We start from the raw sequence: 17437 nt of genomic DNA, 5'->3' as shown, positions 1-17437 counted from the left end.
ATATTTTAACGTCACTGAAAGATTTTTGTGTGCCATGTGACATCAAAGGGTGGTGAGTGTCTGGAACGAGCTGCCAGAGGCAGTAGTAGAGGCGGGTACAATTTTGTCTTTTAAAAAGCATTTGGACAGTTACATGGGGAAGATGGGTATCGAGGGATATGGGCCAAGTGCAGGCAATTGGGACTAGCTTAGTGGTATAAACTGGGCGACATGGACATGTTGGGCCGAAGGGCCTGTTTCCATGTTGTAACTTCTATGATTCTATGATTCTATGATTGTGTATTTAGTGCATGTGAGTGTACTACAACGGAGCCTCATTATTACAAACTTTGTTACAAACCTCTTATTACGTAACAAAATGTTTCCATTGGCCCCACCTGAAGCTCCATTAATGGTGCTTAAACCTTGAGCAGATGGACCCCTGTAATAAGAAGAGAAAGATTAGGAGAATTGGTTTGGCAGAGGGTTGTTAGGACCTGGAATGTCCTACTAGAAACAGTGATGGAAGCAGAATCTATAATAGCTTTTAAAAGGGAAGTGGGTAAATATTTCAAAGAGAAAAATTGAAAGGGTATATGAAGAAAGGATAGGCAGACAAGGCCAGATGGATTGCTCTTTTGGAGAACCAGCACAGTCATAATGGGTTTACTGGCCTCCTTCTGTGCTGTAAAATTCATAATTTTATAAGAATTGTTGGTCCTAAGAGTTTTTAATAAGGAGTCTTGATTGAATTCATAGGGTATATTTTAACTTTAGTCATTGAACATGTAACACAATGTTCATTTTGTTTGCATTTTCAACTGGAATTGATGGATAACCCTGTAAAATTAGAATGCAGGTAAATGAAAATATTTGTATAAAACCTATGTGATGATATTACCGTCACTTCCTGTAGGATGTCAAGAACAAAAGGAACCCTCGACTGGTGCCGTATAGCCTTCTTGATGAGCGAACGAAAAAGTCAAACAGAGACAGTTTACGTGAGGCAATTCGCACTTTAATTGGCTATGGTTACAATATTGAACCATCAGACCAGGAAACCGGTTCGTATAGTTTACTATAGATCAATTCATTAATCTGAGAGCATCAAAATATGATACTGCAAGTTTATAAAGTATTGTAGCCACTGCAGAAACAGCAGTCAGAGTTATTCCAAACAATTATAAAATATTCCTGTAATAAGGTGCTCATGGAGTTGATAACTGTTGACTTTGTTGGATAATCTTTATCAAAATGTTTTCTTCTCGGTTTACGGTGGTTTGCTTACTGTTTGGTTGCAATCAATCCCAACTGTTCCCTTGGGTTATTTATCTGTACATTGTAGCTGCAATCTGTGCAGTAAGTCTGCTTGGTAGACATTCACACACAAACAGTTCTCTTTTCTGCGAAGTGGAAAATTGCATGGGAAAGTACAGAATAAGATTTATTGCCAGAAAACAAGCAATAAATCTGCCTGTATGGGGGTGGGGAATCCCTTTTGGGAAGCTTGTTTTCCGGATGAAAAATATATTTATAAAAATTGTGGCCTAATTTCTGCTGCCTTTTATTTGGTCTAAAGGAATCTTGCGTAAAATAGCTTCTTGTGTTGACATTGGAAAGATAAAATTGATCATTTTAATCAGCAATGGCAGAGAAAGTTACCATCACTGATTTATTTGCTAGCAGCATAAACATTTGAACCAGTGCTGTACATATAAATTATCCTTTGTGTCATATATATAGCTTGGGCTATATATAGCAGAGAAATTCTAGATTTTATATTTTAGTGCAATTCTAGAATTAGGATTTTGAGGGAAGGGAGAAATCACCTTTAATCGATTTACTCTACAATCATTGTTTTCCAGTAAAAATTGTAGCCTGAATGGTTTGACTATTTACTCTATGCCTGGATTGAAGCAAAATTCTCATCTCCATATCCCAGATTTTAACAAAAAAATTCTGAACCTATCAGTTTCTCTTGCAAACAAAACGTAACTCATTTTTAATCACGGTTTTCCTGACCTGCAATCTTTAAACCTATCACATCCCAGAAATCAAAATATGCAATTAGTGCTTGCCTTGCTTCTTGAATTATCAATTGTTCCTTCATTCCTAACAAGCAAATAAAGGTAAATGGGGTTTGTGTGTTACAGTTTCTATGTAAAACCGGAACCTGCTGTTGATTGCATGAAACAATGTATTGGTGCTCACGTGTCGATGAAACCACCTCTGGTCCATGTGACATGCTGCCATCACAGTTGTGGAATTGCTTCTGCTGGTCCTTCACAGGTTTTCTGCCAGCCATACCATTGTGAATATTGTTACAATGTCCAGGCAGCTTTCCAACCATACATCAAGTGTTAGCTGGCTGACATCATACTAAGTCACTGCAGGTCTCCCTCCTGAACTCAGCAACGTAACTTTATCCTTACGAACCAAGGAATTATTATCAATTAGGCATTCTACTTACTATTTTGATTGGTTTCTCAGTTTCATGCCAATGCACCCCCTGTTGTTCACTGGATTAGATTAGAGTACAATGGGGAGCATGCAGTATCCATGATGGATTAATTAGTGAATGAATTATTAATGCTACAAAAACTTCACCTTACATGCAATAATTTTCATGGACTATTCCCCAGAAATATTATAGAGCTAAATTTATGCTACATGATATGAGAAGTGCTAGATACCTATCCATACTGTTGCCATATGCTTCTTTGCTTTCACTGTTCAAATTCCAGGCATTGTCAAGATATGGGATAGAATATTAGTATGTTCTGACCTGATCTCACAACCTGATTGCCAGTGCTTATTGTCTTACTCCTCCTGTGAATCCTGGAGGCCAGTCTTGATGCTTGTGGTTGGCAGATGTCAGTATTGAGTCCATTTAAACCAGGAGTTTGGATAGTATGAAGCTCCAAAGAAGCCCAGGCCAGCCCCAGTTTTCCAGCCTTCACTCCCTGTGTATGGAGTTTCCCACTGGCAGTGCAGAATTACCCTCAATGTGTGAGGTGCAAGAAAGTGGAGGCGGATGAGATGATATGAGAGTGCAAAAACTGTCTAAAACAGCCATTGAGATCAGAAGCTATTTTAGACATAGTGATGGTTACTTTGTCTACACTGACCTACAAATACTTGTGAATTGGAGATTTTAAAAGCAGATTTTCTACAAATTATTACATTTAGGAGTAAATAGTAAGGAATGGAGAAAATGATTAATTATTGAGAAACCATATCAACATCCTCCAACAAACAGAAAAGAAGAGTGGGAAGAGCTCAACCAAAAGCAAAATATAATAGACACTGCACTATTAAAAGAACATTAAAACATATTTGAAGAAATTAGGGATATTTAAAGAAAAACAAAGCTGAAAACCAACTCACAGTTTCTGTATATCTGACTCATAATATGATAAAAAGAATAACTTCATAAGCAGGGTCTAATTCCCCATTTACACTCTTGTTTAAATAGCGGCACCATTTGTGCAGTAGTAAAAAAAACAAGAACCAAATTATATTGGCCACTTGCAGTGAGAGTCACAGAGATCCACTCATGTAACTTCTAACCCTTACATGGTGCACAGTTTATTGGTTTCATGTAGTGCCAGTGTATTTTTCTTCACTGAAGAGACCAGATGGAATCAGAAGAATATTGAATAACAGTGCAGGAGGCTGCCTCTAAGTTTAAAAAAGTAAAAAGGAGTTAGTAAGACAAATAAGGAAAACTTATGCAAGATCCCCTCCTGTACGTGGTCTTGCACAGTTTGCTAAAGTGAAGGTATTAGCATTACAGTACAATACTGAAATGAGGAAAATCACTAGCTTCAAAAGAAATCACATACACATTAAATCATTTTTCTAAAGGTGTTTTCGGAAGACATGCAAGTTTTAGGGCCAAAGTTCCGATGAGTCCATTCCACCGGTGCAAGTGTGGTGGAACAAACCTTGTTTCTGCCCAAATTAATAGTTGCCAAATCCCGCAACCAAGGTCATTGGCATGGTTGAAGCATGCGCCTGTGTTAGTAAGAGTGCTTCAGAGGTGCCCGCTCTGATCTGCTGTTGTAAGATGGAGTGATCCACAGCTGCTCCACTAGAGCTCCACTGAGACCCTTTCCGGGCTGAAGAACTTTGGATGCTTTGATCATCTTCAGCTCCAATGGAGCCATAAGTGCAGTAGATAAAAGTAGTGAATCCCCTTTGAAATTGTAAGTAAGAGCCAATATGTAAGTAAATATGCCTTGTACTTAATAATCCCAATTAAGGCACAAAGTGGTTTTGTTCCAAAGTATAATGGCTTTATTAAGAAGTAACAACATGTTATTAAGAGGTTAACATACAAGAATACAACACTAGATAGACAAATGCAACCTGATACAACTCGGACTCTCGCCAAAGCCTCGGTATGCACCCGATGACCTTGCTAGTTAGACAACCTGTCCTGCCTCAAGAATTCTAACCAGTTATCGGAAAGCACCTTTCTTATATATGTTTTAAACACAAAGAGCTCTGTATGAGTTTCCCATCAGTCATCCTCCCTGTGGCGTGGGGCTGTCACCTCCTTACCCTCCCTTTGCATCTCACGATGATATGCGCATGCCTTGGGATGGTGCAAAAGTCCACGGGCTCGATTTTAGGGTCGGGTTTCCTGCGGGGGGGCCCCGAAAATCCCGATATGCGGTCACGTGACCAGATCGCGCCGCAATCCTGACCACTTCCGGGTTCCCCGATGACGTGCGGGGCTGCGTGCGTGGCCCCCGCTGGTGGGAATCCCGCAGGCAATTAAAGCCAGCGGGGTTCCACTTGAGAGTACTTACCTTGCTTGTTGAAGTCAGTTAATGAGCTGAATCAGCTGTCAAAAGAGGAAGTGTGGGATTTTACCTGCATCGCAGACTGTTTCACACACTGGGGGAAACAGTCTCTCTCCAACCAGGCGTGTTGCAGCCAGCAGCCTGTGGCAGGTGCCAAGGTGCACTCCACGGGGGAGAGCCCTCACCCACGCAGGAGGCCACCGCGTCACATAGGGCAACCCCTGCCCCCCACCACCCCCCGCCAAGCCAGAGGACAGACCGACACGAAACCGCAGCCCCAGTCCGAGGAACCACCCACCTATCCTGCACAACCCCTCAGACCAACACCTGCCAGATGGGTGGTGCGTGGACACCCTCGGAGGACGAACAGCATGACCAGCCCCAGCAGCCTCGCAGTCCACGCCGTCCGCCGCAGAGACGTGGAGCCCCCCAACACGGTGTTGTTGCACGCCCACCTGCACAGCAGGAGGGAGGGCTACCGCAGAGAGAGACGCATTGCAGAGGGCACTACCCTCGCCACAGGGTCCACAGACCGAGGCGCAGCTCCCCGGACCTCTCCGAGCAGCAGTGCACACGGAGGCGCAGATTCGCTCGACATGTAGTCGTGGAGATCTGCAGGCTCTTTCATGCCGAGCTGCTCCTGGCTGGCCCCAGCACCAACTGCTTACCTGTCGCTGTCAAAGTCACCACTGTCCTCCACAACTTCTCCTCCGCATCCTTCCAGGGTGCAGCCGGCTACACCGCCGATGTCTCTCAGTGGTCTGCGCGGAAGAGCCCTGCAAATACACCTGCACCTACTCTGCAGCAACACGATGGGTGGCATCAGTGGTGGGTCCTCCTAGTGATACCCAGGAGCGGGCATTATTGGACACAACAGACAGGATTCGCGGAGACATGGCAGTGGTGGTGCCAATATAATGTGTGCTGTTTGTTGCTCTGAAATTCAATAGAGGTAACACCCATGGCAAACCCTCCGACACCCTTGTGCACCCCCTTCATGCTCACGAAACATTTGCCTTACGCTGCCTACTGCACATATGTGATGCATGCCCTGTGGCTGCAGCACAGGTGGTGGCAGGTTGAGTGAGGCTGGCCGTGAGGGAGATGCACGAGAGGGTGAGTATGGGATAGAGCCATGAGATTGTATGAGGATTGGGTCGCGTGTTAGTGGCAGGATGAGTACTGGCGAGGTGAGTAGGTGGAGGTAAAATAAGGATGGGGTTTGAGTGGGTATGAGGGGTGATGTGACAGAGTAGTGTTGGTGGTGCCGAAGGAGTTGTGGGGTTGGGGCAGTGTTGGGGAAAGACTTTGTGTTCTCATTGTGGCTGACCTACTGAGGTCATTGCAGCGCCTCCTGCACTGTATGCAGGTGGGCGATATGTTGGTGGCGCAGGTGACCCCCTCTGCCACCTCGAGCCAGGCCTTCTTGGTGGCAGAGGCTGGCCGCTTCCTCCCGCCCGCCGGGTGGAAGATCTCTGTCTTCGCCCTCTTCCTCATCCCATCTGATGATACCTGGGGTGAGGCATCATTAAACTGGGAGCAGCCTTCCCCCTGGGCTGCTCCATGCTGAAATTTGTTCTATTGGTTGCAGCATCTGTCAGTGGAGGACTGCCCCTTTAACTAGAGAGCCTCCAGCTGACAGATCGTACTGCGCATGCGCAGCCCGCCCGACGCGCAGACCAGCAGCGTGGACCCCGGAGGAGCAGGTAATTGATTCCTATTAGTGTGTTGCCTGCTACGATCGCGTGGGCAACCCACTAATTTCACCGAGCGTGTTGACCACGCTCCCGAAACCCAACCCGCCGGAAACCCGCAGGCCTGGTAACATCGAGCCCCACATTCAGGAAGGATGTCTCCCTTTCATACTGATAACCAAAGAAGGCACCAGTGTATGATTGCTTTGAGAAGGGTCTAGCACAACCCTTACCTCCACATCAAGGCGATAACGTCCTGTTTGACTTGTTTTACTGCCGAGAAAACAAGTCTCGAGGACATTGCCAGGTGCCATTAGTCGAAGGGCCTTCTTTTTGATCAAGGCTACAGAAAGCCTGTTGTGACTGAAAGCAGACAATCCTTTGTTCACGGCAAAGTGCTTGATTACATACATTTGACTTAAAACCTTGACTTAGAGAAATCAATTGCCTTTGTCTTTGAGCCTTCTGGGGCCTTTGAAAATGTCGCAAAGGCCTCAAAAGAACTCAGGCCATTCCTCAGGTGGTAAGAGTTCCATCGAGGCCTTGGAAGGGTGTACCAGGCTGTCCAGGAACTCTCCCAGACATGCCCCTTTGATGTGGGTTGTGGGCCAAAGCAGAAAGCTCCTTCACTACCCCTCCTCCCCCACTCCCCACCCCACCAGAATATAAAGTGGGTCTTGGAGTAATGAGGAAGTCCAGCAGATCCAGGTTCCACTCCAAATCCAATTCGGCTGTTGTGAGCGTGGTAACGGAATGGAAATTTGAAATGTTACTAGAGCCTGAATTTTATTTGGTTTATCTATCACAGAGGGAGCTATAAGGAAAATGTTTTATTTCAAGGTTTTGGTCTATCAAAGAGTGTTTTATTGCAATGTTTCTTTACTTGAAATTTTTGTCAACTATTTTAAATTAAGTCATTTGATTTTTTTATATTTTAAGCTGGTGAAACTGTGGAAAAAATTAGCATTGACAAGATCCGTTTCTTCCGCGTGGAGAAGAGCTATGCAGTCAAGACAGGAAAGTGGTACTTCGAATTTGAGGCATTGACGGCAGGAGAAATGCGTGTTGGCTGGGCAAGGCCAGAGTGCCGACCTGACATCGAACTAGGTGCTGACAGGAATGCCTTCGTTTTTGATGGCCATAAGGTTTGTGATTTGCTGGTGTGCATATTGACGCTGATTGCAAAATGTAGGCTGCCAACTCACTCAAAATCTGAGTTTTGGTTCAATTTTCAAGTACAAAAATACTTGGAGTGAATGATCCACCCGCTTAGTTTATTTTGTAAAACAGTATTTCCCAAGTTTTGCTAAACTCCCACAAACTACATTGTTACTAATCTAAAATTCCATTTGGGCCTTGGGAGACCCAGTAAGTATTATTCCAGGTAATTACAGTCAAACAAAATAAGCTTTTAAGTCTTTTCCAAAATATTATCCACTGGCTTCTTGGAGTAAATTTTCAATTGCCAGTTCAAAGCTTTAGACACTAAAACCTTGATTTTCTGCTCAGGCAAAATCCTGAGTTGAAGTGCAGTCGTGTGCAATTGGTACCTGCCTGTTGTGAAGTAAAGTGACCCCATCATAATCAGGGCACGTTGCAGGAGTCAGGAATGTTGCTGATTGGTAGCTTGCTGTTGGGCTACAGGAATTAGCATGCCCCTGCTGCAGGATTCAAAGGCCCTCAGCAACTTAAAAGAGAGGACATTCACCAAAATGGATTTGGAGCAGAGCCGAAAGATTTCCTGTCACAATTCAAATGTCTGTGAGGTCTGCAAGAGGGCAGAGAGGTCCCAGATCCACTTATGTATCTGTAGGGAATTAGGCAGAGGAGGGTGGCACTGTTTGGAACAGAGCAACACAAGCCACCAAGGAGAGCTGCTCATGGGTACTGGAAAAGGTGGCCAGGGGAGTCAGTGCCAACTCCAGCATCACGGGCATGGCCACTCAATGACATAGGTGTAGGAATTGAGCAAGGAAATTGCCTCATCAATTGAGACAAAGACAATGACAAAGTACTTGGCGTCAGCAAAGAAACAAAAAAGCGCAAGAAAATGACTGAGAAATAAGTTTTTAAATGTACCTGTTAAATCTAGATCCCTTTAAATATTCTTCCCCTTTTCCGTGGCGCATAGCAACTGTGAATTCTATATAAAATGGGATTGAATATGAAAGAGCACAAATGTGGTGGAAATAATGGAACTTGGGATGTATGATAGCGCTACCACCCTATTTGCATGTGCTTTCCCAAAAACGGCTGGGTGTTTCCACCAGCTGCCAGAAATGTTGGCAGAAAATGGGGCAATATTTTCCCACACCCCTAAGCATTAGTAAAATGATAGAATGAATTGGTCACTGAAAGAGTTATTTCTGACAAAGACCTGATTAGCCATTATAGCCATTTAGAAATTGATTTGGTAAAATATTTGTGCAATACTGATTTAATCTCCAGTCTACTTTTTAATAACTGTACATCGTAGAATTTGCAAAGTGCAATGACAAAATTTGTCAGCCAAAAATCCCTATGGTTTGACTGTTTTTGTTGCATGAAAAATCTATTGGTTGGAGGTGACCCTGGAAGAGGCTCTTTCCCATGCAGAAATATCATGACATTCCATTATTTCCAAAAGAAATTAATTGCCACGTTATGTAAAACTAAATTAAGTTTTGGGGTAGCATTTATGTCCATTCCTGTCACAATTTAATATGCGTTCACTGGAAACATTGTAGATCAGCAGCACAGCTTTGTGTTGGATGTTGAGGACTCCTAGTAATATATATGTAATATATTAGAAATGAAATGGGATCAACTTATCTTTTCCAGGCTCAGCGTTGGCACCAAGGTGGTGTTTACTTTGGTCGCACCTGGCAACCCGGTGATGTGGTTGGCTGCATGATTGATATGAATGATAAATCGATGATATTTACTCTGAATGGAGAAATGCTCATTACTAATAGTGGCTCAGAACTAGCTTTTACAGATTTTGATGCAGAAGATGGTAGGTTTATGTTTATTGTTTTATTTTTAACATTGACAATTTTAATTTGATTTATGTATTGGATTATTGATGGTCGTATCAAAAAATTTGATCCTCCACTGTAATATTGTTTGGCTGCATGGTACAGATTTAGTAAAATCAAATGCTGTAACCTCTACAAAGGGAATTTGAAGGTACAAATGTGAGATTGTTGCTGCGCTTGCTAAAATATGCTACACATTAATTTAAAGGAGCAGTATTCACAAGATAGGTTCAGATGAAGAAGATTCTTCAGCCCATTTCACCTCATCTTCCAGAATACTGCATACCATTTCCCTACCACAGTAACTGTGGGGTCGATTTTGATGTGTCCGCTCCTATCCATTGGGAGGCAGAGGCAATGAGCCCGCCACCAGCCCAATGGAAGCAGTCGGAGGCCCAAACCATTTTGATGGTTGGGCCTCATTTGAATTCCATCAGTGCACCCTGAGCAGCTTGATGATCAGAGAGGTTGGGAAATCCGGAGACTGCTCTGTGGAACCCAACTGGTCCAGGTGGATTAAAGAGAGGAGGTGGGGGGGAGTTTAGGCGATCCCGAGGAATGGCCGCGCGGTCGGGCATTGGGGGGGGAGTTGATTCTTCTGGGGTCAGAACGAGAACAAAAAGCTTTTCTTAAAGTTTTTTTGGAGTGGCCCGCAATGGCCCCCTTTAAGGACTGATAGTCAGGCCGCACCATTTCGAGTAACAATAGGTGGAGTGTGCTTTAAAATTGTATTGGGATCTCATTGACATCATAGACCCTGATTTGCATGGGATTATGAGGCTCCTGCCTGCTTTTGGAGGGAGCAGAGGCTATCTATTTCACATCAAAAATGGCAGCGGCCTGAATGCTGGCGAGAGCAGGGTGATAGATTGTGCACCCCAATTTTCAGCGCACTACTGCAACATTCCCTCCAGAAAATGGGGATGTAAATCGCCCACTATGATTCTCAGATGAGTCTAATTTTCTGGCCTCAACCACCTTCCTGACAATGCATTCCAGCTATTGATCATTCTCTAAAGAAATACTTCCTGGTGTCTGGCATACATTTGCTCTTCATAATCTTGAACCTGTGTCCAAGCCTTTGCTGTTTTGGTATATCTGAAAGTATTATTTCAGGTTCACTTTTTCTATCTCATTAAGTTTACCTGTATTAGGTTTCTATAAGTTTACCAGTATTTACCTTTATAAGGTCCTCTCTGAGGTACTTTTTCGAGGCTGAAGAATCCTAGTTTATCAACTCATTCCTCATAGATCTTACTCTGAGATTGAGAAATAGTTTTGTTGCTCTACTGTGTAATGCATTTAGGGTCTAGATGTTCCCATTATGTAACCAGAACGATATGTAATACCCATGGAGTATATATGTCTCCAATTGTTACTTATAACATACGCATTACCTGATTGTTTTATTTTGCATTAAATTGCAACCCATAAATGGGAACTAAATTGGACCAAAAAGGGGAAAGTTGATTTCCTTAGGTATCTTCCTCATAACAACGGTAAGGAAATTAACCAAACTAGGAAATCCAGATTTTTTTTTTAGCTGGACCCGACTTGACTCACTCCCCTTCTCTCCCTAAATAATGTGGGAGAGATATCCTAAATGTTACTGTTGTTTTCTTAAAAATTGAAAGTTGAAACTGGAACCTTTCATGATCTATCAGGATTAACAATTATCGTAACAGAACTTTAAAAAAAATCAGTTGGCATACTTATCGTGGATAGTGTATATATCCTAATATTGTCATTGTACAGTTCTGTCCTGACATCCCTAACTGTGATACTAATGTTATTCATAATTTTATAAATATCTCAACAAACAGATATAGAATAAATAAAATTTATTTTTTCCCCTCGCCTTTCTCTAGGTTTAATCCCAGTTTGTTGTCTGGGCTTGTCTCAGATAGGTCGCATGAATTTTGGAAAGGATGCAACCACTTTCAAGTACTATACAATGTGTGGTTTACAAGAGGGTTTTGAGCCTTTTTCAGTAAACATGAACCTTGATATAGCCATGTGGTTCAGTAAACGCCTACCTCAATTTGTCCCTGTACCAAAAGATCACAACCATATTAAGGTAAGATACAAATTTTTATTAAACTACACTGAAGATATCATGCATAAGGCCACCAGCATGTGGTATTCACAGAAGGATGGAATTACAGAATACAATCCCAAAATCCATCTGATCACCAGGAAATCCCATAACCTTGTGTACTAAAAACTATTGGTCAGCATAAACCAATGGATCTAAATATAAATGGATGGAATTGCACAATCCATCCCCATAACTCCAATAAAGCTTCCATAATCCCAAGTGATATTAACTGAATTTGACTTGTTCACTCACTATAAAGCAGTGGACCTAATCACATGGCATCTCTGTGAGAACTCCAGTGGAAAATTCTAAAACAGTGCCTTTAGAAGTAAATAGGTTATTACAGGACCGACCATCAGAAGAGGTCAAATATTGGAAGTGTGTTTGTTGCTTTTCATTTTTGTAAAAAGCTGCTTAATGATTGCAACATGTTTTTAATTTCTGAAATGCTAGCAGTTTGAAACCTTGTGGGGAACATAGTAACATTTTTGCTGCATTCGCTTACAATTCTATTGAACTTTATCTGTTGTGTGCCTTTTCCACTATTTTATATTGTTTTTAACTTAAGTCAAAAGACTAGATGAAAATAACATAAGATTGTTATTTTTTTCCAAGTGCACAGGGATTGGTAATCCAGTAATTGAGAGTGCTATGAAGGAACATTATGGATTTTAAAAATATCAATCTGCAACTTTAATATATTGTAATTGTAGGGTTAATTGTAATTATTGTGGATGTAGGCTATGATAAAGAAATGATTCATTTAAACAAAGAAGCTGTTAACTTGCAACCCTTTACCTAAAGCATTATTGACCCGATGCTAGGAGTCCATGGTGACTCGAGTATGAATTTCTGATGTTATCATTGGTAGTTGTTAACCAAAATCAACAGTGTAAAATAAATCTAATCTGTGTTGAAGATAGAATTCTGTATTAATACTGTGGCCATCACTTTTTAGTTGTCAATGTATTAGCAACATTTGACACATTCATCACTTCAGTTATTTATATAAATACTAATAAAACTTTTATGTGGCATTTTTTTGATATAGAAACTGTATATGCGTAACTAAAATTAGAATCCAATTTATAGGTAACAAGGATTGATGGGACTGTAGACAGCCCACCCTGTTTAAAAGTCACCCATAAAACCTTTGGCACTCAGAACTGCATTACTGAAATGACATACTACCGTTTGAGTATGCCTGTTGAGTTCCAGTCAACGTTTAAACATGATGGCATTCCACATATGGCTCATGAGGACGGACCTCACAATGCAGATACATTGTCAGGAAAGACTAAAGTAAGGTCAGTTTATCTGAGTTGTTTGTTTGTATTGTCTTGTTACATGAATAAGTAGACTTTCCAATATATATATATATATATATATATATGCACAAATAGTCGTCATGTAGGAATTAACCCCAGACTTTTAGTAGGAAGCTCATCTTGCAAAGGAAAATACTTGCTTTTATATAGCACTTTATCACATCCTCAGGATGTCTCAAAATACTAGACAGCCATTGGATTACTTTTAAGTTATGTAAGCAAATGCATCGGCCAATTTGGTGCACAGCAAGATCCACAAACAACAAACTAACGAAAGACCAGATTATCTGCTTTTTGGTGATGTTAGTTGAAGGGGAAATGTTGGCCAGAACCCCAGGAGACCTCCCTGTTCGTCTTCTAGCAGTCCCATGAAATTTAAATCCACCTGAGTTGACAGATAATGCCTCGGCTTAAGTCAGTGGAAAAGAAAATCAGGCGGCAGATCCATTACTGCCCTTGTCATGCCTGCGCCGAAGTTGAATCTCGTTCCCAGAACCTCCAACAATGCAGAACCCCCTTGGTACTGCACAGAAGTGTCAACCTAAATTTTATGCTTAAGTCTTTAGTGAGGATTAAGCCCACAACTTTCTGATTCAGAAGCAAAATACTACCAACTGAGTCAAGCTGACAGTCACAAATATTCAGTATTGCTTTTGATAAATTTATTGGATCCAACTAATCTAATTGTGCTAGTATTCAGGACCACCGAGGTTCCTTCATCAAATGAACAATTGATTGTCTAATACCGTGTGGCCTTATTTTAAATGAGTTACTGCCTCCGTTAAAATAGCAAACAAAGGAATATTATGGAAATAAGTGTTTGTAATGCTAATATTTGCACATTGTAATTTCAAAGCCCCACCTATTTTAGAATTTAAGGGGAGGGAAATCAGTGTGAATTTCTTTTAAACAATATTAACCCCCAATATTCAGCAATTTTGGATAAACTAAAACCTTTTTTTCTTGAAAATTAATATTTTTAACCCCTGGCCTTGTGATTTACTACTGTGTAAATTAATCTAAAGTTTTCTGCTATTTTCATTGAAGTGCATATCATGGCATTTTCTAGGAGCTATTCTTTTCCAGTTTAAATAACAAATTGTTTGTTTACAATACGACCTTTGAATCTTTTGCTCTCAATTAGGGAGCTAATTTCTGGATTGAATTTCTTTGATAAATCTCTGGTTCCCATTAAACTCACAAAACCTATTGACAAAACTTACTTTTTTACTCTTAGGGGTGCAAAGCTGAGTCGTGATTTATCTGGAGGTAGAGATGACCGACAGGTTGTTACAAAATCTACAATGGTAATGTGCAAAGCAACAAAAAGTCAGCTAGTACTGTTTTAAGTTATGTATGACAATGGAATCTTGAGAAATCATGCAGTTAGCATTTACTCAGTACTTGAGTACTGCATGTAACATATACATGTAAAAATACAAAGAAAGTCCACTTCTTAATCTCAAGGAAGTGTACTTTTACAGTTTGATGAATCCCAAGAAAGAGACTTGGATCCTGAGTACATGGGACAGACTTGAATCCCACTCTCAGTTAATATTCAGACTTCAATGCACTCGTTGCATGTATTCTGCCAGTGCTTCATTGAGACAGTTTAATTGATCCTGAGACAAAACCTCAGCCTAGAGATTTGATAACGCCACACCCATTTTACAGGGGTAAAACAGACACCTAAGCATCCAATATGGCGGCCGGCGTGCATAGGCTCATGCTGCACTGGAAGTGCGCTGCCTGCCATATTGATAAAGACAGCTACATAGGCGCCAGGGCTCATGCCTGAAATAGATGTTAGACCCTTTGCATATGCAAATAAGAGGGCCAATCGCCTGATTAAGGCCTTCTTTGCAAAATTGTTAAAGGGACCACTGGAGGCAGCCTCCAGAAAGGTAAGTTTTAATTTTTTTACTTGTCTTATTGTAGAGCTGGGTTGAGCAGGAGTACTCTGCTTGGCTCCACATTAAATTCGCGGACTGCTACCAGCCACCACTTGCCCCCTCCTGTTCGCCTCCTCCCCACTGGCGTCCGAGCAGATCGATACTGGTGCCTCCTGGGACCGGCAAGCTGCCTCTGGTGACGTGACTGGCGTCGGCAGCTCACCAGTAATAAACAAATGAGGCCGGCGGACCAATTCCAATGGTCCTGCCACCAGCCTTATTAGGCGCAGACAGCATGCACATAATTGGGTCTACACTCCCATTCGGGCGTGATCCAATTTCTAGGCTTTGGATACCTGAGTAGAGGGCACAGGAACATAGGAACAGGAATAGGTCATTCAGCTCCTTGAACCTGTTCCACCATTCAATCAGATCTGTACCTCAACTCCATTTACCCATCTTTGATCCAAAGCCCCTGATACCCTTACCATCAAAATCTATCGATCTCAGTCTTGAAGATTTCCACTAATCTTTGTTATGGATTCCTAAATTTTAAGATTGTGCCCCCTTGTTATGGATTCCTCCACCAGAGGAAATAGTTTCTCTGTATCTACCCTATTGAATTATTTTGTAATTTTAAACACTTTGATTAGACCACCCCTTAACCTTCTATACTCAAGGAAATGCAAGCCAAGTTTATACAACCTGTCCTCATAATTTAACCTTTTAAGCCCCATTATTATTCTGGTGAATCTGCGCTGTACCCCTCCAAGACCAATATATCCTTCCTGAGATGCGGCACCCAGAACTGAACGCAGTACTCCAGATGTGGTCTAATCAAGGCTCAATACAATTGATGCATAACTTCCTCCCCTTTATGTTCCAGCCCCCTTGAGATAAAGGCCAACATTCCATTAGCCTTTTTGATTACTTTTTGTACCTGTGCACTGCTTTATCTCTTTTGCTCTTCCACAGTTCCTAGTCCCTCACCATTAAGAAAATACTTCAATTTGTCTTTCTTGGATCCAAAGTGGATGACCTCACACTTGCCCACATTGAACTCCATCTGCCACCATTTTGACTCACTTAATCTGTTTATGTCCCTTTGTAACTTCCTGGCTCCTGTCTACACAACTTACTGTGCCTCCTAACTTAATGTCATCTTCAAACTTCGATATACAACTCACTATTCCTTCATCCAAGTCATTGATATATATATATGGTGAGACCCAGCCTCAACTAACATTCAGACTTCACTGTATTAAAATGTGTTAATGAGTGGCAGCAACTGAAGATCCAAAGATGGGGAAACAGTAGGAGGGAAATGCCATTTTCTTTGTGTGTGTGTGTGTGTTTTATACAATTTTTTAAAAATCTGTTGTTTTGCCATTGAGTATAATCTCTTAGTTGATAAGATATGTATCATTCTGAAAGATTAAAACTAAAATGATAGTCTCAGTCACTGAAATTATATCAGTAAATTGTAGCTTTTGTGACACGTCTTAAAGGTACTGCTCACATTTATCCACACATAAATGATTCTTACAGTGACTATTCTTTGCATTTGCTATAATGTGCTCTTACTGCCTCTTTGCTATACAGCATTATTACTCGGTGAAGATATTTGCAGGCCAAGATCCATCCTTTGTGTGGGTTGGCTGGGTAACCCCTGATTACCATTACCACAGCAAATCATTTACCTTGAATAAAAATCGGACAGTCACTGTTACTCTGGGTGATGAGAAAGGCAGAGTTCATGAAAGGTAGGCCCTACAATTTGAGAGCTTCTTGTAATGCATTGTTATCATTATTACACCTTTTATGTGAAGTATATGTGTGCAAAGCGAAAAGTCTACGTAAATCTGTAGTGAACAACAGCTTTATTTGCAATGATAGGTGCTGAATGGTAGCATCTACTGAACAGAACATTTAAATCTTAAAAATTCAGAATTTTCATATTTTTTTCTTACCTTTAAAAAGTAGTAATTGAAAATATAGCCTCCCTGAGGAGCCTTGACCAGAATTGTTCTTGAGTTAGGTTTCAGCATCAAAATTGTTATCCAGGATTTGGAACAGGGCTGATCCACACTCACCTCAATCTGTAATGTTATCTGACCTTGTATTTCTGAGTGTTCATATTTCCAAAACATTTTTTTAATTCTTAAGTGGAAAAATACTTTCTTCACAACACTGTTTCAATTTAATGATTTTCCAATAACAAATGCATCTAACATACACTATTGTGGCCATGTTCAATGAAGATCTAGTATGTTCTCCAAAAGTTGTAGTTCACTGACCATTGATTCGTGCTCCAGGACTTGACGATTGGAGCTATGGATCATGTCTGGTCTAAGAATTAGAACTTGACACTATATTTTTGCAATACTTAAAGTTTTCCAGCTGATCTTTGCAATTCCAATAATTTGTGGGATATCTGATGTTTTAGAATGCAGAGAACACACTTTTTTGGAACTGGATCACACTCCATTAATTCATCCTCATTTTTCATTTTTTAAAATTTGTTCATGGGATGTGGGCGTCGCTGGCAAGGCCAGCATTTATTGCCCATCCCTAATTGCCCTTGAGAAGGTGGTGTGAGCTGCCTTCTTGAACCGCTG

General features: G+C 41.3%; 1 protein-coding gene across 1 annotated transcript in view; it reads left to right on the top strand.

The window, feature by feature from the left end:
* Nucleotides 1-17437, top strand: part of ryr3 (ryanodine receptor 3) — a 399971-nt gene that overhangs the window by 151657 nt on the left and 230877 nt on the right. Inside the window, exons 25-31 of the mRNA XM_067991361.1 lie at nt 896-1043; nt 7424-7629; nt 9305-9479; nt 11370-11578; nt 12692-12906; nt 14165-14234; nt 16422-16582. Of these exons, the coding sequence (XP_067847462.1) occupies nt 896-1043; nt 7424-7629; nt 9305-9479; nt 11370-11578; nt 12692-12906; nt 14165-14234; nt 16422-16582 (1184 nt within the window). The remainder of the gene's footprint in view (nt 1-895; nt 1044-7423; nt 7630-9304; nt 9480-11369; nt 11579-12691; nt 12907-14164; nt 14235-16421; nt 16583-17437) is intronic.

This window comes from Heptranchias perlo, chromosome 10 (assembly GCF_035084215.1).
Source record: "Heptranchias perlo isolate sHepPer1 chromosome 10, sHepPer1.hap1, whole genome shotgun sequence".
In the NCBI taxonomy this organism is placed as follows: Eukaryota; Metazoa; Chordata; class Chondrichthyes; order Hexanchiformes; family Hexanchidae; genus Heptranchias; species Heptranchias perlo.
This window is presented reverse-complemented; position numbering and strand designations above follow the sequence as displayed.